This window comes from Poeciliopsis prolifica, unplaced genomic scaffold, assembly GCF_027474105.1.
Source record: "Poeciliopsis prolifica strain line A6 unplaced genomic scaffold, Auburn_PproV2 SCAFFOLD013, whole genome shotgun sequence".
NCBI lineage: Eukaryota > Metazoa > Chordata > Actinopteri > Cyprinodontiformes > Poeciliidae > Poeciliopsis > Poeciliopsis prolifica.
In genome coordinates, this window is record NW_026562388.1 from 10,958,102 (window position 1) to 10,979,069 (window position 20,968).

At 37.7% G+C, this 20,968-nt stretch overlaps 1 protein-coding gene across 1 annotated transcript; it reads right to left on the minus strand.

The window, feature by feature from the left end:
* Positions 1-50: 50 nt before the first annotated feature.
* LOC129365095 (zinc finger FYVE domain-containing protein 1-like) lies at positions 51-11,128 on the minus strand. Its single transcript, XM_055038014.1, has 11 exons — positions 9,727-11,128; positions 8,504-9,008; positions 7,739-7,953; positions 7,444-7,550; positions 7,257-7,365; positions 7,006-7,103; positions 6,388-6,505; positions 5,070-5,240; positions 4,667-4,847; positions 4,447-4,560; positions 51-2,566 (listed from the first exon to the last, which is right to left on the minus strand). The coding sequence occupies exons 1-11, from the start codon at positions 10,225-10,227 to the stop codon at positions 2,334-2,336; spliced, it is 2,352 nt and encodes a 783-aa protein (XP_054893989.1). The 5' UTR covers positions 10,228-11,128; the 3' UTR covers positions 51-2,333.
* Between the last annotated feature and the right edge of the window lie 9,840 nt (positions 11,129-20,968).

A 20,968-nucleotide genomic window follows, 5' to 3' on the forward strand; every position in this document is an offset into this window, starting at 1 on the left:
AGATATAAAACACACACACTTACACTAAAAAACATGGAAGCAGCTCCAGATTATGTTTTGACAGACGGGTGCTGACACAGCTTTAATCCTTTGCAACTCCCCCACCAGCCTTCTTCAAGTCAGATTCAAACAGTTTAAAGAAAATCACTCATTCCTCCTTGTTTGTAAATGAGAACTGTTAAGTGTTAAAAAAAAGTAATGACAAATGATATATGAATAGACAGGATTACAACATTTTGTATTCTTTTATGCGCAAGACTGCTCGGGGAGTGTTTGATTGAACATTCAAGCAAATAAATCTGTTTGAGACCAGGCAGCCTGGTAACATTGATCAGAGAAAAAAATTATAACTATCCACAAAGATCTATATTTCTTTATATTTTGTTGTTTTAAACAACAAATGCATCCCCCCTTTGTGCTTTCCACGTCATCACTGTATAACAGGCTGGTCACTCAATAAAACTAACAATGGTGCAAGCCAGGTTAAAACTCTGTTATGTCATGCAAGACAAAGTGTCAGAACAGCTAGATCTGAATATCATTATGCCAGTCTCAGGCTAAAACATAAAATAAAAACAAATAAAGACCAGTTGGCTTAGTTTCTAACACAAGAAATATAAATATACATGTACAGTAATATGGAAAAAAAAATACCATGAGGATGGACAAAAAAAAACAAACAAAAAAACCCTTTCATAACAGCTTATGTAAATGCAAAGAGTTAAAAGCTGCAATAATCCTCATCTCACACATTGCCTTGCAAAAGTACTGATACCCATTAAATATTCCCACTTATCAGTTACATTTATCATCAAAAGATTAAAAGAGTGTGGTACAATTGCTGTGAGGAGGGAAAACTGTGGGGATGTTTTTATTAATCATGGAGAGGGAAGCTGGTCAGAGATGATTGGTTGATGGATGGAGGTAAATAAAGAGCAACCCTGGGGAGAAAACCTGTTAGAGCCTGCAAAAGACTTGAAACTACAGCAGAGGTTTACCTTCCAAGACGGTTGCAACTCTAAACAGCCACGCAGAAGAAGTAAAATGGACTACATCAAAGTGTATTAATTTGTTAATTTTGCAGTCAACGTCCACAGTACAATTTTCAGATGGTCAAATGTAAAATATATCAAAAATTGTGTTTCCTTGTCCTTCCACTTCACAATTATGCACTACTTTGTGTCGCTGTAGGACCTAAAATCCTAATTAAATACATTAAAGTTTCTGATTTGATTAATAGAGTGGGTATAAATACTTTTTCAAGGTACTGTGCCAATGTTCAGTTTGGTTACTGAATAATGAAAAACTAGTTTGGAGAGAAATCTGGATGTTGTTTTCCTCTGGTAAACCATGATCCATATATACGAGTAGGTAGTACATGTACTGAAATACACACAAAAATAAAATCTTAACGTAAAATGCAAATATCTAAACTCTAAAATGCCACTTGGCAAAAGATATGGTAAAGTTGATTCAGATCTCATTGTCTGAACAAGTAAAAAGGCCATTGATCTCTGAGACTGTAAAGCCAGACAGTGTGCTTACAAGCATTTTTTTTTTATAATTAACATTTAAATATTTTCAACAAGTCAGATTCACACAGTGAGTTCATACAACCACAAATCGCATGATAGAATATAAACATTACATTTGCACAGACACAATGACCTGAATACATTTTGGCACACCAGAAATCCAAATCTGAAACTACTGTTGCAGAGTTTAGCTCAGTTTGGAACTGCATACTTGCTCTGCTGGATACCTAACTTTTGGCCATGTTAAGCAACAACAGCCTATAACAGCTGAAAAAAGGCTTAGTGCAAAAACTAAAATCTTGCAATGCATGCATGCAACGGAACCTGCAGTTTTCCCTAAACGAATATAAAATATCACACTTTCATTACACGCCCAAGATCAGAAACAACCAGTCAAGATAAGTTTTGCTGGAGTCATAACCACAGTAACCAACCATCATCTTCAACAATCAGTCTTTCAAATAATGCATTTTTTAATTTTTTTTTCTAATAATAGAAAAATACCTCAACAGCTTTATTTAACGGAAAAGTTCTGGATTTATGTCCATAATGATCAAAATATGAAGCTATAATTCAGGTTTCATAATCAGTCAAGTAACCCCATGTTCTGTGTGTTCTAGAAAGGCCACAGGAACTCTTAAATCCAAATTTGCTAAAATATTGAAGTATTTCCTATGTTTTCCTTTCCATATATGCAAGATCAATCCATTAGAGTAGCAGGTGTACACCTGAGTAGTGACAGACTGCCAATGAGTGAACAATTCTCTCCGGTGCTAAGAGGAGGGAAAAGCAACCATATCAAAGTTCTCCAGGTTTCTGGTTGCAGCCGGTGCACACACGTACAGGGTGATCCCAGCCCCGCGAAGGGACCGTTCGACGCTGTGGGGAGCATTCGTCACACACTCCTTGGCCACAGGCACGGCAGTGGTGCTTGGACAGCTTGGCAGTGAATTCGCGCTGGCAGGTGTGGCATGACAGGATGTCCTGGTCAGGCACCCAATAGGCAGGACGGGCTGCGTCTTTCACTAGGCCTAAGGAGAAAATGGAACAAAAACATAGTCATCGACAACACACTAACACGTATAAAGGTGAAGACTAATATTGCTGAGAAAAGAATCAGAGATCCAGATGGAGTTTAATCTGTGTCAGTCTGATGATAAATAGCATTAGAGCTACTGACAAGTTGCTGAAAAACTTAGTGTCCAGGAAAAGTACTCATGCATATTAAGTAGTCTCACATTTTGTCACATTATAATCACAAAATTCAATATTTTTTAAAGGAACTTAATGTGATAAGCCAACACAAGTCAGTGCATCCATTGTAAAGTGAAAGGAAAAATATCCTTTTTTACAAATAATTTGGAAAAACACATGGCATAAATTTGTATTCAGTGGACCTTAAGCTACTCTGTAGAACCACATTTTGCTGCAGTTACATCTGCAAGTCCTTTTGGTTAATGGGGTATGTCTGCACCCTCATTCTTCTTTGCAACAATGGCTCAAGCTCAAGTCAAATTGGATATGAAGTGTCTGTGTACATTTTTAAGTCCTGCCACATATTCTCATTTAGGTCTGGCCTTTGTCTGAGCCATTCAAACATATGCGTATGCTTTGATCTAAATCATTCGATTTTAGCTGACTGCAATGAAACATGTTGATGTTTGCACTTGTAATGATGCAATATGTGAAAATGTATGAACATCATGACTTTGAGTCAAAATAGTGGAGAAACTTCCTTTTACCAGTGAAGTATTATATATCCTTTACGAAAATTAGTCCTGCAGAGTACATATCACTTTTTATATCGCAAACAAATTTTTACCTTACTACAGGTACCAAAAACTCTGATTGTGCATATTCTCAATCATAAATGTGTCAAGTGGACCATTACTAAGAGGTGAATTAATCTTTAGGATGCAATTCTGAAGATGTAGAATTTTATTTCTTGTTACCATGAAAATAAAAAAAATTGTTAGTAGGTGCTCTAATTTCGTTGTGATTGGAGTAGAATTTGCTCTGAGGTATTTTAGGGATGGCCATGGATACAGAGACATTTCCAGCAGCATATCAGGTTGTTAAAACATATTTATCAAAGCATTTCAACATCAGGATAGCATACAATAACCTAACCAACACATTAAAACAGTCAACATATTTCTTAAGAAGCAAATCAGGCAAGAGAATGTCACAATATATCACTCAATGAACACAAGAGAACACAAATAAGTCATTTTAGTGTTACACAATATATCCCATTAATAAAACATGGATGAGTTCAATACAGCAGATGAAATTTGACAATTCAGCTCAATAAACAACTCTGTTGCTAGCTAGCCTTTTACTAGTTTTGTTAAAGATTCGTTTTATAATACAGATTCACATGACAATTCAGCCATTTTAAGTTAGTTTTTGGGGAGGAGATACTTTCCTCAAAAGTTTGAATTTATTTGGGATGTTGAAGGAGGGGCTCGAGCAATGATCACATTTGTAATCTATTTTTATACAGACAGAGGCAGTGAAAACTGAAGTTAAAGTACAAAAAAAAAAAGCCTCAGAAAGCTATTCTGGGATGTGGAAAAAGTTATTGAGGAGGAAATGCTTCTACTAACAAAGAATTAGTAGAAGATAGCCAGAAACTTTATTTAAGCAAAGAAAGTTCTGGTTTGATAAGGATTTTACTTTAAGTCATTGTTTTATCTAAGCAAGCAATTATCTTTGTGTGTTATTTCTCACTTATTTAAGTTTAATTGACCTGACTTGTGCATAACAACTCTCAGAAACTTGATCTTGGGATATTTTTAGCCACAAAATAAGCTTTACGAGACTCAACCACAAGAGGGCAATATACTACCCATTTTGAACCTTCCATAGTTACCTACACAACTATATTTGATTTTTGAGCAATACTTACCAAGTGGGATGTCAATAGCAGTAGCCACAACCCCTATGGTGTTGGTAACAGCCTCTCCAACCTTCCTGGCCAGAGTTCCACCTTCTTCCTCCTCAAGCTCTGACGCAAGTATTTCTGCACAAAGAAGAAAAACCTGAATAAAAAAAGGCATGCTCACATAAAGATTAAATACCAGCATACACAGGAAGAGGAATGACATTTAAAAGCTGTGCGGGTGTACCTGTATATGAAGCTTTCTGCTCAAAGCAGACGTCACAGACTCTGACAGGGGCAAGACCCCAGCCTCTCTCAGGGACGGGAGCAGCTTTGGAAGAGCAGCCGTCACAGAACCCCTCCCCACAGGCACGGCAGTGATGCTTGGTGTCGTTATCCTGGAAGACTGCGTGACACTTGTGGCACATCTTGTACAGAGGGAAATGCAATAACAGCACATGTTGTTATTGATCAATAGATGAAGGTAGGAGGTTGCAACCAGCAGTATTTCCCCATTTCATTTCATGACAGGCATGCATAAGTTGTGCAACAGGAGCACAGTGCTATAGAGAGTAAACATCCCTCTGGACATGAAAGTGTTGACTTGGCTGCTGATACCGGGTGGCAGAGGGCGACTCTATGTCACTCACCATGATGAGGGAGTTGGGTTTCCAGTAGGCCGGGGCGATCTGATCTGTCAGCCAAGAGGTGACAACCTTAGCAGGTTTCACGCCGAGCTCTGATACCGACTGGGCCACTAGATTGACGCCATCAAGAAGCCGCTGTGCAGCATTGTTGTTGTCCTTTAAAAAGCCGTCAGACTGCAAAACCACAGAAGAATTAGTTTGAATGTCACAATATTTCAAGGTCTGTGTCATGCGACCGTTTGGATTTTGTGAAATGAGGATCTCTGAAGCTATGAGTAAAAATACTATTTATTCAGCTGATTTTACCCATTTTATAAAAAACTAAAACTGAAAAAGTCTTCATATCTGTGAAATCCAACATTTAATACAATACAATATATTACCTGACTACATATATATATATATATATGTAGTCTGGTAATATACCTGACTACATATACATATATATATATGTATATATATATATATATATATATATATATATATATATATAATTATATATATATATATATATATATATATATATATATATATATATAACTCATTTATCTGCTCTTTTGCATCAGTTGGGCAGAGACATTTGAAATGGAAAAGTCCAGTGCTTTTCCAGATCTTGCAGTCATAAGACTGATCCTGGCCCAGCCACTAATCTTGCAGTAATCATACATGAAACATGTATATTATTTGGCTAAGAAAGCAGTAAAAAAAAGTATAAATTTCTCTTTGAACAATTATAAGTTAAGGGTCTTCAACCTGTGGCTTTTCAGGATCGACACACTGACTGTTATTAAAACTGCTAATTTGCTGCAAAACGCAGTAGAACTTTTACATATAACAGTAACAAAAAGGCTCATTTAAATGGGTGTGTATTATAATGCAAAGAATTTACAAGACAAGGACAAAAAATTGTACAAGAAAAAACAAGTTTTTTTGTACACATTTTTGCCAAAGTACACACTTTTTTCTTGATTTCGTCAAAATAGAGCATTTCAATCAGGAAAACATATTATTTCTCACTTTGTAAAAATGTTTATGTTGTTTCAATTGTCATAGTTCTGCAACTTAACCATAACATATGTTTCATAAAAAAGTAATCTATAAAGTTTGACATAAGCTTTGCAGCCTTAGAAAAATGTTATCAGGAGTGATAGCAAAAGTGCCTGTAATGATTCTAAAGGTTTAGTAAAGTTATTATGCAATTTTATAGTCATAAAATGTAGTCGTAAGAAATACAACATATTTTCATTGCATAATAACTTTACTTCAAACATTAATATCACTTAATGATATAATTAAGATGTGAGCAGTTTGCTTTTATTACCCCAGGCCAAATATGCTGGATCTCAGTGCGGACAACTGTGTCCACAGGGTCCTGGTTGCCATACCAGTACTGGCGGCTCCGGTAGATCACTCCACAGTTTGGACATTCAATAACGTAACTAAACATATAGAAAAAAGAAAAATATAAACATGTTTAAATATGTTCACTATCTAAATATTATGAATACATAAATAAAATGACAGTGTCTCATTTTGGACTGAACTGAAAGTCACCAATATGGATGAGTATTAATGTTTTTCTGAACCTTAAAAGAATTTACGATTTACAGTAACCGGCAAGTGTGTTTTTTTTATCCTTTTATTTGTTGCATTGCTGAAACTTATGCATCAAATAATTACAAATTATAGGAATATCTTAATATAACAGAAAAAATTTCTGATTTATTTAATTATGGCAATTACAGAAGAGTTGTTTTATTTTCTTTTTCATAATAAAATCTAGATTATGTTATGAAATTGTATTTCAATATTTAGTCTTAATGCTGTTAAGGTTATTACACCTTGAGTATCTGATAATGATCTGTGTCTTGTATAGTGTAATGAACATGTTGAGTAAAGCCTGGATAAACATTGCCAGGTGAACTTTCCCGTTACTCACCCAGACCAGGCGTATCTGGCGAGGCCCATCCAGGGGGAGTCTGAGGAAGCAGATGTCTTTGGGACAACCAACACTTCCTTCCCTCCTTCATAACAAGCCTGAGATGACAATATTATTACAAGTAATGTCTAATCCATTAATCAAGAAAGTGTATTTTTTGCATTGTATTCTGTTATTTTGCATTGTATTCTGTTATTTTTGTTATTCTGTAAACAGAATAACAAAAAATAAAGTTGAGCAATTATGCTCACCTTACAAGTGAAAATGCGATTATCATACTGTGCAGAGTAACGGCAGCGTTGCTTTGCCTCGTGGTACGATCCTTCCTGTAAGTGGTTTATACTATTCTTGCAGCCAGATCTGTGATCAATGAAATTATATTATTATTATAGAAATAAATGGGGCAACATTTGTTTTTAAAAAAGCAAGAGTACTGACCCACAACTGAGGCAACAGCTGGAACAGGTGAAGTACTCATCAGGAAAGAAACAGCTGTGTGCTGCAACCTCACCTGCAATTTCTCCATTAAAACGCTCACTCAATGCCTGCATAAACAGTGATAAAAACACCCAAAAAACTTTCAATTATAACCTAAACAAAACAGAGTCAGTCACACTACAAATTAGCCTGAACTATGTTCAGTGTCATTCATTAAGATCAGCAAGGTCTACTAAACATCCAGGCAGATTAAAGCAGATTAATTATTGAAATGTCAGCAGACATGCAGCTCTACCTGCAGGGCTTTGAAGATGACGCCTGGGGTACGAGGAGAACGTGTGGCGTTGTTATCCAGGAGCTGCTCCAGTTTATTCTGCAAGCCCCGGAAATCGGTAGGAGGACTGAGAGTCTGCGTGCCCCAATACTGGAAGGAGCTGAAGGCTTCAGGAAAACGGGAAAGCTTCCTAAAGCGCTCCAACAGCAGCCGATCCACAGACTCCAATGATTTATCTGCAGTACGACAAAGACGGAATATGACATTCACCAAAGTGTTTGAACAAATGTTGTGTTCATATCATTGAGTGTGCAAAAACAGGACTTTTTTCTTTTCCTAATATCATAATTTCACGTAACAATAACAAATAGGACTTCTAATTTATGTTGTGTATTATTTTATTCTCAAAGCAATAACAAAACTAGGAAACCAATATGGCACATTACCCTGGACACACCACGGTGAAACATGGTAATATCAGACAAAACATACAGTCCAGGCTAAAATCGAATATAATGGACAAAAATATTCAGTGTAATATTTTTGTCCATTCATAGCCCAAATGAATTATTATGTGAATTCGGAGTTTATGTGGTGTTTCACATAAACTCCTAATTAAATACTGTAAGTTTGTTATGTGACATCCATCCATCCATTCCCTGTATGTATGAATGCATTGTCTGTTCAGAGGGAGTGTTTTAACGTCATTTTAAGGCTTGTTGTTTGCACAACATAAAGTGCAATGCAAAGTGATTATTTGTTGCAAGGAAAGAGACGACGTGTCACCTGAACCCAGGAGCTTGGTGTGGACGGTTTCATGGAAGATGACCACCGCAGGACCCAGAGTGGACAGAGGAACATCCAGTCCACAGCGGGCCGTCGTGGCTTTTAGTTCCTTGGTGAAATGCTTCAGGTAAGCATCAGAGGCATCACCGAGAAACTTGAAAAGGTCATCATGCAGGCGGTCCGCATGAGTGCGGTAAATGATGAGGTCCGAGACAGCGAGCACCTTGAGTAAAAGTCGAGTTCTCTGGCCCTGTTTGGAGCTGTTGCCAAGCAGCCCCTCTGTATCGATCACCACAATCTTATGGATGGGGTCAAATGCTGCCCATACACCCACTGTGCAGGACTCCTGTGTGGGAGACGTTTTGAAGACTTCTCTGCCCATGAAGAAGGTGTGGTTCAGGGTGTGCGACTTGCCCTCCCCAGTGTTACCAAAGATGGATACCACCTTCAGCAGCTGGTTGGGGTTGCACCCAAGGCATCTCATGAATGACGATTCATCTTTTATCTGGAGAGGAACAACGAAGAGTATACAGCATTAACCAAAAAATTTAAGACCGACAAGTCCTCACAAAAAAAATATTTACAAAAGACAACTCTACAAAGGGATTTGACTGCCAGCAGTGCAGAGCTTATTAAGGGAGTATCACCAAACAGGTGGGGAGGTTTTACATGGTTTGCAATCAAGAAGCAATTTACTACCAAAAGACTTTTAGGAAAAATATTCTAACACTGCAAGAAGTATCAGGACTGAACTGCAGAGAACCAGCTCACAGCTGGGACATGGGGAAAAAGACTGCAAAAGGTGAACACTCCAAATTTTGCCAAAAAACTAGGATAAAAAAACAACATCCTCCACAAAAAAATCTTTTCCGAATGATCCAGAAGCAATTTAGTGAAAAAGTTTTTTTTTTTTCACCCCTATGGAGAGTTGTGTAACAAAGCAAAATAGAAGTGGCAACTTCTAATTTGCTTGTGTAATGTGAAATGTTGTGTAATAGTTTGATGAAGAAATAAAAACATTAGGCAATTTTGGATTCATGGCCAAGACACTGCCGAATGTACTCCTTTTGACAACTTCTAGATTGGTTTTCAGAGATTTGATCTGTTCCTCAGTAACAGTAGTAAGGTTTGTTCAAAACACATGTTCAGCCGGTCTGAAAAACTTTTTGAATGAAAGCACAAGTGATTAAAACAAAATGGGTGGAAGAACAGGAAGATCTCACCTGCATTTCTTCATTCTCATCAACTAAGAGAAAGCTTGACACTTTCTCCAGAAGCCGTGTTTTTTCAGGTGACTCAGGCACATCAGCGTTCTGGACAGAAGTCTTGGCAGTGTTCACATCAGCTTGTTTGGGTGGTGAAGGGTAAGATGTGAGCTGGTGTTTTTTCTTGCTGCTCCCGCTATGGGTACGCTTCTGACAGTCCTGACACAGATTCACCTTGCAATTCTGGCAGCGAACCACAGACCTGAGGCGTTTGCTGCCATCCCCATTCCCTCCTTTGCAGTTGTCACAGTAGGGAACATGGCCAGGGCCAACCGGGACCCGGTCGTGGTTCCTCAGGTGCTCCTGACGATGGAGCTCCAGCTCACATCTGACACACTGGAGGGTTTTGCAGTCATCACACTCGAATGCTGCCTCTTCAGAGCCACCACAGGTATAATTCTCTTGACATGTTAGACTTGTATTAACTCCCTTTTCAGATGACGAGCCATGCCCACTCATTGTTTATTACAAGATTATCTTAAATTTGGATTATTACTTTATGAGAGAAGCAGCTATTTCCCAAAAAAATAAAAACAATTAATTTGAAATGCACACAAAGTAATATTGAACTGAAATGATGCTATATTAATAAATAATCTTAAGATTCTGCATGCTGACAGGTTTGGCTGCTTTTAACTTGATTAAGTTATAAAAATTGTTGAAGGTGACTTAGCTATTTTAAATAATGTCATATATTGCTGCTAAAAGTAATGCTAACAAATATGCTGAACACAAAGTTAGCTTGCCAGTGAAATAAAAGTTGGTGATTACGTTGGGTTATTTTTATAAACACATCCCTCAGATGTGTTTATCAATTTTGATGTTCCAACTTCAATTCCTAACTAAAGAAATGTGGTACTAAAAAATAAATATCATATAAATCTGAGGGAACAGACAGTACCAAGCGAATAACGGGAGCTTTTTCTGAAATAAATATGTGTGTAAATGTCAATGCTAACAACAGGATGACTAGCAAAACAAACTGAGCTTAGGAAGCTAAATTATAGAATGTATTTTCTATGGTTCAGCCTCAGTTCGGCTTACAGCTGGCTTAATTAAGCGATTTGTGGTTTTAACTTTTTTCTCCACAAACAAGCAGCAAACGCTAATGTTCCTCATCCGTCCAAAACAAGTAGCTAGCCTCCTGTTTGTCAACTGAACTGAAGAGGCATATAGAAATTTAGCCGGTGAGAGAACCGCTGGTAACTGCGGCTGGTTTGGCTTTAAACCGGGAGGGAAATCCTCCCAATTACGTTTTTAAAAGTCCTTTAAAGTCTTACTGTGTTTGGATCCTTCCGAGCAGTGTCATTGTTTTGTTCTTCAGCCCCCCTCCCTTGCAGGTTTCTGTAGCTACGTTGTGTTGTTGCTAGGTCAGATCAGCTGATCTGATTATTTCAGTCAAAGGGGTGAAGACGGAAGTAGAGTGCTGTGGCATGACGGGAGACGTAGTTCTACGTGCCAAACTGTCTTCTGGGTAACTGGAGATACAGAGTAGAAGTATCACTTTTAAAAGGTGAATACAGCAATTCACCTTTTATTAAATTATAATCCCAACTTAAATGTATTTTATGAAAATTGTATGTGGTAGATCTAAACTATGTAGCCCATAGGGAAATTGAAATTCTATGATTAACATTTTCTAAACAAAAATCTGAAGAGACCATGGTGGATTTTAATTCTGTTTTCAATTCACTTTGTTTATATAGTACAATTTCACAATCAATCATCTCAACGCACTCAATCATACTGATCCTACAGTTAGTTGTTTCCATATAGTTCAATCCAAATACAACTGGACTTTAAAACTGAGAAAATCATAGGGAAATATGCAAAACATAAATCTAAACAGCAGCAAGAGACAAAGTTGAACAAATAAGATACTTCCACATTGTCCTAATGCAAAAATAAATCTGAATATTTTTCTCCAACCAACAAACGCTTTTAATTGTTTAAGTCGGCTTATGTTTCGAGATTGAGTATTTTCATGTCTGTGCTTGACAGCAGATACAGAACCAAACACAGCTTTGAGGTTGCACTGTGTCAGAGCTGAGCAGTCATAGTCCTGAGCTTTGATTCTGTCTGCAAAGCTCCTGGCTCGCCTGAAGCCAAGAGCCTTGGTGCACTGTTGTGAAGATCTGATGTCCACGATGTGATGCAGGTTAGAGTGAGTTCCCACCAGAATAATGGGAAAAATGGGTTTGTGCCTCTGATCTGCAGAGATGCTATGGAAGGGTGACCAGGCCGAAACAGAAGATACATGGGGGTAGCAGAGACAGCGAAACTGGCCAAACTCATCCTGACAGATGCAATAGAACACGGTGATAAGCAAATGACTCATATTTCTGTTTACAGAAGTCTGTCGGTGTGATCCGAGTTGGGATTCCAGTCACATGAAGAAAACCTGTCAGTTGAACAGAAAAAAAATGATAGAAGAGAGCACACCTCTGCTCTCACCAGCTGGCCGGTCTTCAGCAACCCCAGTTGAGGCCGTTGTTTCTGAAAGACCTGCTACCGCTGGGCGAGCTGCTGTTGACGGTGTGACATGATGTCGGTTAGCAGCGGTTTCTCTGGTGGAAATAATCGCATTTTTGCCATTTTTTTAGGAACATTTTAAAGCAAGATCTTGTATACAAAATATTGTAATTGAACTTTCCAATTTACATCTAAATTGAAAAGTTAATTTAGACGTAAAGTCAGATTAAAATTCACAGTAAGACAAAAAGGAAAAAAACACTTTGGCCCAATGAGATGCTATTTCCAAGGAACACAATCTGCACCAAATGAAGGTGAACTGAGGGCCAAAGGGCACAGCTGGATTGGCATACACATTGTCACACTGTCATCAGATGTTGTTTATAGCAGCAACATTGTATGCTTTGGTTTATCCTGCCTCTTTCCTAAGGTGACTGAGTTCATACATTTACACATTATGAAGCTCATAACTGCACTGTAAGTGAAATTAGTGAAGTTGCAAGTATGAAATATGAAACTAATTGTTTTTTATGCAAATACAATGAACTGGAGAGTTCCTTCCACCTCTATATTATGTCCTGTGTTATGTTCCATTACAAATAAATCCTAATAAAATACTTTGAGCTTCATTGCAATTGCAATGAATGAAAGGTTAAAGATGAAAACTGTCACATTGCATTGAGTAGCTGGTATTCTCCTTTGATCAGAAAGCACACAGAATCCGTGTCAGATACTGCCTTCTGTATTTCACCTCCTTTGAGCTTAGTGCATTGTTCTGCAGAGTCAAGGTTGTAAGTTACTTTTTTCATTTCTTTTCTTCCACATTTTGCACCACACAATGTCACCAATGTTCTGCAGAATCACTTTGCAAGTTTTGCAAGATGTGCTTTCTGAAGCGGGAAATGTTTGGGGGTAAAAATGCCCCTTTAAACAAAGTGCTGCTTCTTATCTGTGTGAGCCTGCAGGAAACTCTGAAAGCATTGTGTTTTAAGGCCTCTGCTTCCTGTTTGCCCTGTTTCTCACTCGTTCGTTCTCTTCTCCTGTGTGCCTCCCCACTCCCCTCTTTTTCCCACCACCTGCAGTGAGAGTGATAGACTGTATTCTCCATGGCAGGAGGACAACATCTGGTCTGCTCATGTTGCAAACTCACTCCTGTGCTTCACCTCTGACAGCTGCAAGTCAGAACTCTGTTCCTCAGTCCAAGGTAAAATCCAAACACAGGAAACAGTCTTTAAATATCTCTGGATTTAAAAACTCTTTTCCTGTATTATCCTCTTTTATCATAGATCATCTGCAGGGCAGCTCTTCCGAGCACGATCAGTTCAAACACCCAGGCAAAGTTCACATGTAACTCAGAAAGGAGCAGCAGGTGTCACTATTGTGCTAAAAAAAGATTTCAAGGCTTTGCTGCCACCTCTTTTACTGTAAACATGTTTTGTGTCTTCATTCTCACTCTCTCTGCTCATAAATCAACACCCAGCACAGCATCCTGATTCCTGACACAGATTCACTGAGCTGATCTGCTTAGTAAAGGCCTTTGTGTGGCTTAGGGGGGAGACCATGCAGCACACACGACTAATTCCACATTTTCGTAATCAAAAAGATCAATTTGGTGATTGCAGTCTGCCTCCTGACTTGCGTAAGGTGGTCAACTCCAATACTTAACTGGTTAGCCTCATAGGTTAATCCAGTTTTTATTTACGGTAATAGCAGCATACATTTTGGATGCATTGAAAAATCAGCCTACAATGGGGAAAATCTGTCAGATAAGTGTTAAAAGATTATGCTTCTACCTAAGCCATAGATCAACAGGACCCAATGTAAACCACGAGTTTGTGGTAAACAAACCCCTTCCAATTAATAATGTTAATTGCACAATATCTTTTTAGTAAAGAGTTATGAACATTTACACACTGTTCATTTACAAATCAACTATTCATAGTCTGTATTTGAATACCAATTCAAGGCCATCCCTTCTTAACCATCTTTTGTGACACTCCTCCAACATAAAATCCAGTGCAACCAACCGACTTCAGGGGTCATCATGTCCATTTACTCACCGTGAGTGAGCAATCATGAAGATCAAGGAACACAGCATACAGGTCAGGGAGAAAGTTGTGGAAATGTTCAAAGGTTAGGTTAGGTTAGAACCCCCTTTACAGAAAATTATGTCCCATCTATTATCCAAAGTAGAAAGAGTAAGACTCAAGTCCAAACCTAACACCCAATTTAACTGATTGATGGGGCAAGAAAAATTTTACTCCCAGAGGCAACCAAGAGGCCTGCTGCAGAGATCCACAATTCAGGTGGGAGAATCTGTTGATAGGACAACGACTGGTTGTGGGCTCTACAATCTATCTGAACTTTATGGTAGAGTGGAAAAAAGAAAGCCTCTGTGAGGAAAAGAAGAATTATTTAAACATTTCCTGTAGGCCATAAAGAAGCCACAGTAAAAATATGGGGGAAGGTTTCATCAAATCAGACTTGAATTAAAATTAATTTGGATGGTAAGGGCAGGGAAAATAGATTTCACAGGGAAAGTAGATTTCATATATATACACTGCTCAAAAAATAAAGGGAACACTTAAATAACACATCCTGGATCTGAATTGATGAAATAAATATGAAAATATAATGTATATACCTTTGATGCACAAAGGCCTCATCCTCTTTATTAACAGTGATGTTCATGGCTGCATTTGTGATTGAGTGGAAGGTATCAGGTTGTATCAATAATCAATTCATAGTGGCAACATATGCCTCTGAATGCAAATGAATCAAATTGTATAAGTTATTTATGGTACAAGAGGAGGGATTCCATATCTTTCTGACAAAGGACAGCAGGCAGACCCCTCACATATTCTATGGAGGGTAAAGTGGGATTAGCTGGCTGGTTCATGCCCCCCAGTACCTCTTAATGGACCAGGAGCAACTAAACTGACAGAGATGCACGCTGACCAACATTTAGGCAAAAATGAGGACATGATGATTCACACTAAGCTGGTATAGATATAAATTACACAATCCTGCTAAAATAAAGTTATCTCAGATTATGCAAATGCATCGGACCCACAAAAGCAACGTGGCAGAACATACTGAATCTCGGGATCAATGTAATTCATGGATGTGGTTTATGTTTTCCTTCCACAACTGGCTGATTGTCAAGAATGTGAACAACTGCACAAAGAGCAGGGCTTGGGGGGGGAAGCGCAGGTCTGAATTCCCATGAATCATTTGTCCAGTGACAATAAGGTGCAAGAATTTGAGTTGATCTGAGAGGGTTATGAATATTGTGCCAGTATTAGATCTATCTAAACAATTTAACAAATTAGCATAAACCCCTTTCTGTTTTATTTTCTTTAGTTTCATGTTTTGATGAGCTTCTGCATTATGCAGACAATCATTCTTTCAGCTCTTGATTTTTCTGAACCTTGACCTCATAAACAACCCCAGGTCATAAAAATGCTTCCAAAGGCTTGTACAGTAGATACTGGGCATAATGGGTGCATCACTTTATCTGCCTCTCTTGTAAACCTGATGAGCCAATCACTCTGGAAGAAGGTAAGTCTGAACTCTTCCATTGGTCCCAATGCTCCCCTGCAAAATAAAGTATTTTTCTCGGGTTAGCCAAAATTATTAATGGTTTTCTTTAGGTCACGTTGCAGTTCATTGGAAATGCACTTACCTTGATTATTTCAAGAGATATACTGTTTTTAATTTAAATCTGTTGTTATTTTTGTAACTGTTTGGGTTGTAGCCAAGTTCTCATTCAAAAATATTGCAATTATATAATATCTGTAAAATGGTTGGGGATTTGCCTGCTGTTTAGCTCTTATGTGTGACAAAGTATGAACCAGCTCATTAAAAGAAGAAGTTGAGTTACCAAAAGTAAAGTAACTATAAAAGAATAGTTACTTTAATATAATTTTACTCAAGTGGAAGCATAAAATAGTCGTTCAAAAGATTTGATAAAAGGCAACTCAAGTATTGAGTAACTCTTTGATCATAGCATCCGATTTACTTTGTAAAAAGTATGTAATCAGAAAAGTAGAAAAGTGAAATTGTGTGCAAGTGGTATTTCAAAAACAAGTAAAACGTAGTTATAAAACCAAAGTTCTAAATCTACTTATTGCATATATTCTGAAGTAAATACACACAATAGGTTATGAATATATGCTACAGTGTCTGTGTGTCCAGTTCATTTTTGGGCAGAAACAGAATTTTTTTACTCATTTAGTGGAGAAACATATGGTGGACAGAGAGGCCAGATACTATACTCAAACAACAATAGCATTAAAATTGTTTTAGTCATCAATCCATCCATCCATTTTCTAACACTCTTATCCCTAATGGGTCGGAAGGGGTGCTGGTGCCTATCTCCTGCTGATGTTCTGGGCGAGAGGCAGAGTACACCCTGGACAGGTCACCAGTCTGTCACAGGGCAACACAGAGACAGACATGACAAACAACCATGAACACACACATGCACGCACTCACAAACTTACACACTCACACTCACACCCAGGGAGAATTTAGAGAGACCAATTAACCTGCCAGTCATGTTTTTGGACTGTGGGAGGAAGCCGGAGTACCCGGAGAGAACCCATGCATGCACAGGGAGAACATGCAAACTCAGTACAGAAAGACTCCAGGCCGGGATTTGAACCCAGGACCTTCTTGCTGCAAGGCAACAGTACTTGTATAATCAAGAAGTAGTAAAAAGTATTGTGCAGTAAAACAACTACTAGAAGATTTTTTCAAAACAACTACTCAATATATATAACTACTTACTTCCCATCTGTGATTAAAAGATACACTTCCTGAATCAAAGTATCAGAAATAAACAAAAATAACAAAAATAATAATGACAATTAATGCTTCACAAGTGACTCTTAGGCATTTAATGCAGTTGACTGTTTTATGACTGTTTTAAACGAAGCAAGAACAAAGCAAATCAACATGGAAAGCTAGCATTACATCAAAGATATCGACTGATCATATATTTTGCTCTTTATTGGTTCATTCTCTGTTGTTCTGGATCCATTGCACCTGTAGATGCTAGTGGGAAGCCATCTGGATAAGTGAAAGATTTGGATTACACTGCTGAGTTAGTTTCAGATGTTTCCTGACTTTCCTGGCATTCCTGCACAGTAGACCAGGAAGCACACCCCTTACCTCCCTCTAGCACCATTGTCTTCCTAAATATCCTTTTGATAGAAGGTTTTGTTTGGTGTCATGGCCCATAAACTGAAAAAATGAAACAAAAACACAATGAACCTGTGGGAAAGAGCTTCAAACTAATGACTGTGGCAATAAAAAAGGATTTCACAAATCTTTTGTCAATGAATGTTACCCACTCAGGAAGCAGCGCAAGGTAATTTTTCAACAAAAAGACATAAAAGAGATAAGTCAAAGGAAAGTCTTGACATTTTCTGGAAAACACAGCCATATTCCAAGCTGCGTTATAAGTAAGTTTCAGGAAAGAATGAAAAATGCAAGCTAACAAAAACCATTGAAAAGTTATGCTAACATAAATTATAATAACTTATTTTAATCAAAACATAAGACAAAAATAAATATGGTTTTTAAAAATGGGTTTTATTTTCATGGGTTGTGATGTCTGGACAACAAGGTGACCTGTTTAATGTTTTTTAATGCTGTTTAATTCCGCTTATCTAACATCACAATGCAAACATTTCTGACAGCATCATGAGCAAGTTGTTCATAACATTAGCAAACATGTTACGTCATCATGTTGCTAGTTCATGATGACATAAAGATTAACGAGATCTAATCCCAGGTGTTAAGACACAAGTTGTAGCATGCTGAATGTTGCTGAAGAAAAATTGTAAGTAGGGAAACAAAATTAGGTTGATAAAAAGTGTTTCTCAAGCTGTGACATCTCTTGATCTATTTTATGTCATGTCTCTACAGTATTTTGTGTTCAATATACAAACCCATGTATCCCAAACAAGTTGTTTGCATTTTCCAAGAAATGCATTTTAAAAACTGAGCAACATTTTTTACAAGATATGGCACATTACAGTGAACGACCAAATACAAGACAGCTTAAAATATAATCTTTTACTGTAGTTCTACCTCACAATTGATATGCTAGAAAAATGCACATCTTAACTGGATATAAGTTGCGTAGTGGTAAATACATCAAGAAATAATTGTTTTAATATATTCCCAAACAATTCCTTTAAAGTAAAAAAAATATCTGTGCTTAGACTACTTATTTTTAACTGACAATTCATTTAACTGAGTCATTGTTCAAGATGAGAAAGAGAAGAGAACATGTTTTTCAAGTGAGCCAAAAACATATTCATCCTCAAGAGCTTTGGCTATGAGAAAACAATTACCAGCCTAACCCTTTCCATGGCTACAACTAGAGACATAATTAACATCCTTGAAACATCTGAAGCTGTGACAAACAAGAGTGCAATATTTATTGTTTCATCACACAAAGAGGAGGATGGTAAGAGAAGTAAATAATAATAGTGACACCTTGTGACACCTTATGATCATCAAGTTTCCACAATAACATTTAGACCCAATGTGATTGTGAGGGAGGTGTCACAGAAAAACAAATTCTGACTCATATTCATTGCCTTAAACCCAAACACTTGAGTTGGATTAATTTTATGGCATCCACCCATCTATCCATCCACCTATGCACTTTACAGAGGAGATGGTGGCTTTCTCCAAGGATCACTGGAGAGACCCCAAGGCAAGATTCAAAGCCAGGAACATCTTGCTGCAAGCAAACCCTTCTCTCAATGGCACCTCCCTGCAAACATGAACCAAAAGATGAATGTAGAAAAGTACATTTGAATTACAATCTTATAGAAAATTGAAAACAGGTCATGGCTCAGTCTTTTAGAATAACGATGGTTCATATCATATAATAAGATAGAAATGGTTCACCTGAAAAAAAAACTTCTACCATGCTGCAGTTCTCACGCTGTGAGAACTGCACACAGAACTGTGAGAACAGTGTTGTGTTTGTCATTTCATCACATATCAGATTGTAGATTGTTTGGATCTGATCATGCTGGCCATATCTTACAGAAAATGTCTGGGTGAGCTAAATAAAAGAGCTACTAAGACAGGAGCCCAGAATTCTGGAAAGCTAAAGAGAACAGACAAAGAAGAATGGTCAAAGATCCCTCTCTCTGTATAAGTGCACCAATCTTAGTAGATGTTATAGTAGAAGTTTTGTTCGATTCATAACAAAGGGTTGTAGAAAATACTGAAAGCATGAATAACTATAGGTTTGGCACTGGTGATTTGGTAAAGCAATTAATTCTAATGCAACTTAGAAAATAAAATGGTGAAGAATGGCTGACCTGTGACTTCCTATAAAGTGCCATTGTGCTTTCAGCATATAGACACCCTTCCTCTAGTAATGAAGCAGCCTTTATGAAAGCAAGAGTGGGGTGGGTTCCCAGTTGACCTCGCAGTATAGAGTGCTGAAACTGGAAAGCAGAAAGACTTCATCAGAAACTGTATCACATTTTCTTTAAAACACATCCAGGGTGACCTATAACCTCTGCACTGACCAACCTATGATCAAAGGTCAGGGTTCAAACTTGGTGCACATTAACATGCAGATGGAGGGAGTGTTAAAAATGCATCATATTTTTGAGAAACATTAAACCATTTGTGCTGACATGCACATCCTGAGGACTTGACATTTTTGTTCAAATGTTTGTGTCCATGATAAATAAAGTCTGCTGTGTATAGAAGATAAAACATGAGATCGACTGATGGAACTGCTCAGAGTCTGTCCCACCTCACCTAATGACTATTGGAGATTGGCACCAGCTTTCTACAACCCTGAGATAAGTAGACAACCATCCATCCATTTTCTGTATATGCAGAATGCAGAGCGATTGTGCCATGGGCTGGAAAACCTATTCAAAGTTGTTGGAAATATGTTGACACCCTGCCGAGTAGATAGTTCTCAGAAAAAGTGGGTGGAAAACCAAATATTAGTTCAGTGAGTCACAACAGAGTTAAGTCTCCAAGTATTTTGGAGCTTGCAAAGTAGATGCAGACTTTACAGGAATATTTTGTTGTTTTGGAGGGTAAAGGTGTTGCAGTCAAAAAATTTTTGTTTTCACTTTTATCTATTGATGCTTTAATTTGGAGCAGAATGTGCACTGTTCATTGCTTTTGCATGAATGGAAATTAAAGCACGGAAGTACTTGAGCTTCTGTGAGTCATGTAATCTGATTTTGGGTGAACAGTGTGTACAAGATTGGGTTGCATTTTCTGTGACACACATGTTATTATCAAGTTGTTCTGCTGGAAATGACAAAGAACATACCTGCATGGATTAAATGCTGTCAGCATTCGTTGGGCGAGCTTACTTTAGTTTCACTAAAAACAATGCAATCTTGTTGGAGTTGAGCCAACAAATGTTTTCTAACTATTGTCACAAACAGTTCCTTCCTCTATCAGCTGTTCCAGCAAAAAAAAAAAATATATTACTCAATAAAACATAAGATCAGTCAACATGGGGTAAAATGTTCCTGTCACCAGGTTTTTATGTGTCAGTCCAGTCTGAATGGAGTATTGCCTGCCCTTGCTCTAACATCTAACCTAATAGAGATGAGTTCAAGGGAACTAAGCCTGAGTGACAGGTTTAATTGAGAAGCTAAAATGTGACCTTGTTTCTCCACTTCTGAAACAACTCCTTATTTTCCATCTGAGCATTTGA

What these genes read in the sequence shown, in the direction of transcription:
- LOC129365095 (XM_055038014.1), bottom strand. Translation starts at nt 10,227, where the DNA reads ATGAGTGGGCATGGCTCGTCATCTGAAAAGGGAGTTAATACAAGTCTA. An exon ending in ATGAGAATGAAGAAATGCAG is followed by an intron (nt 9,009 to 9,726) that starts GTGAGATCTTCC and finishes GTTCCTCTCCAG; the next exon opens with ATAAAAGATGAATCGTCATT. An exon ending in AACCCAACTCCCTCATCATG is followed by an intron (nt 4,848 to 5,069) that starts GTGAGTGACATA and finishes CCTCTGTACAAG; the next exon opens with ATGTGCCACAAGTGTCACGC.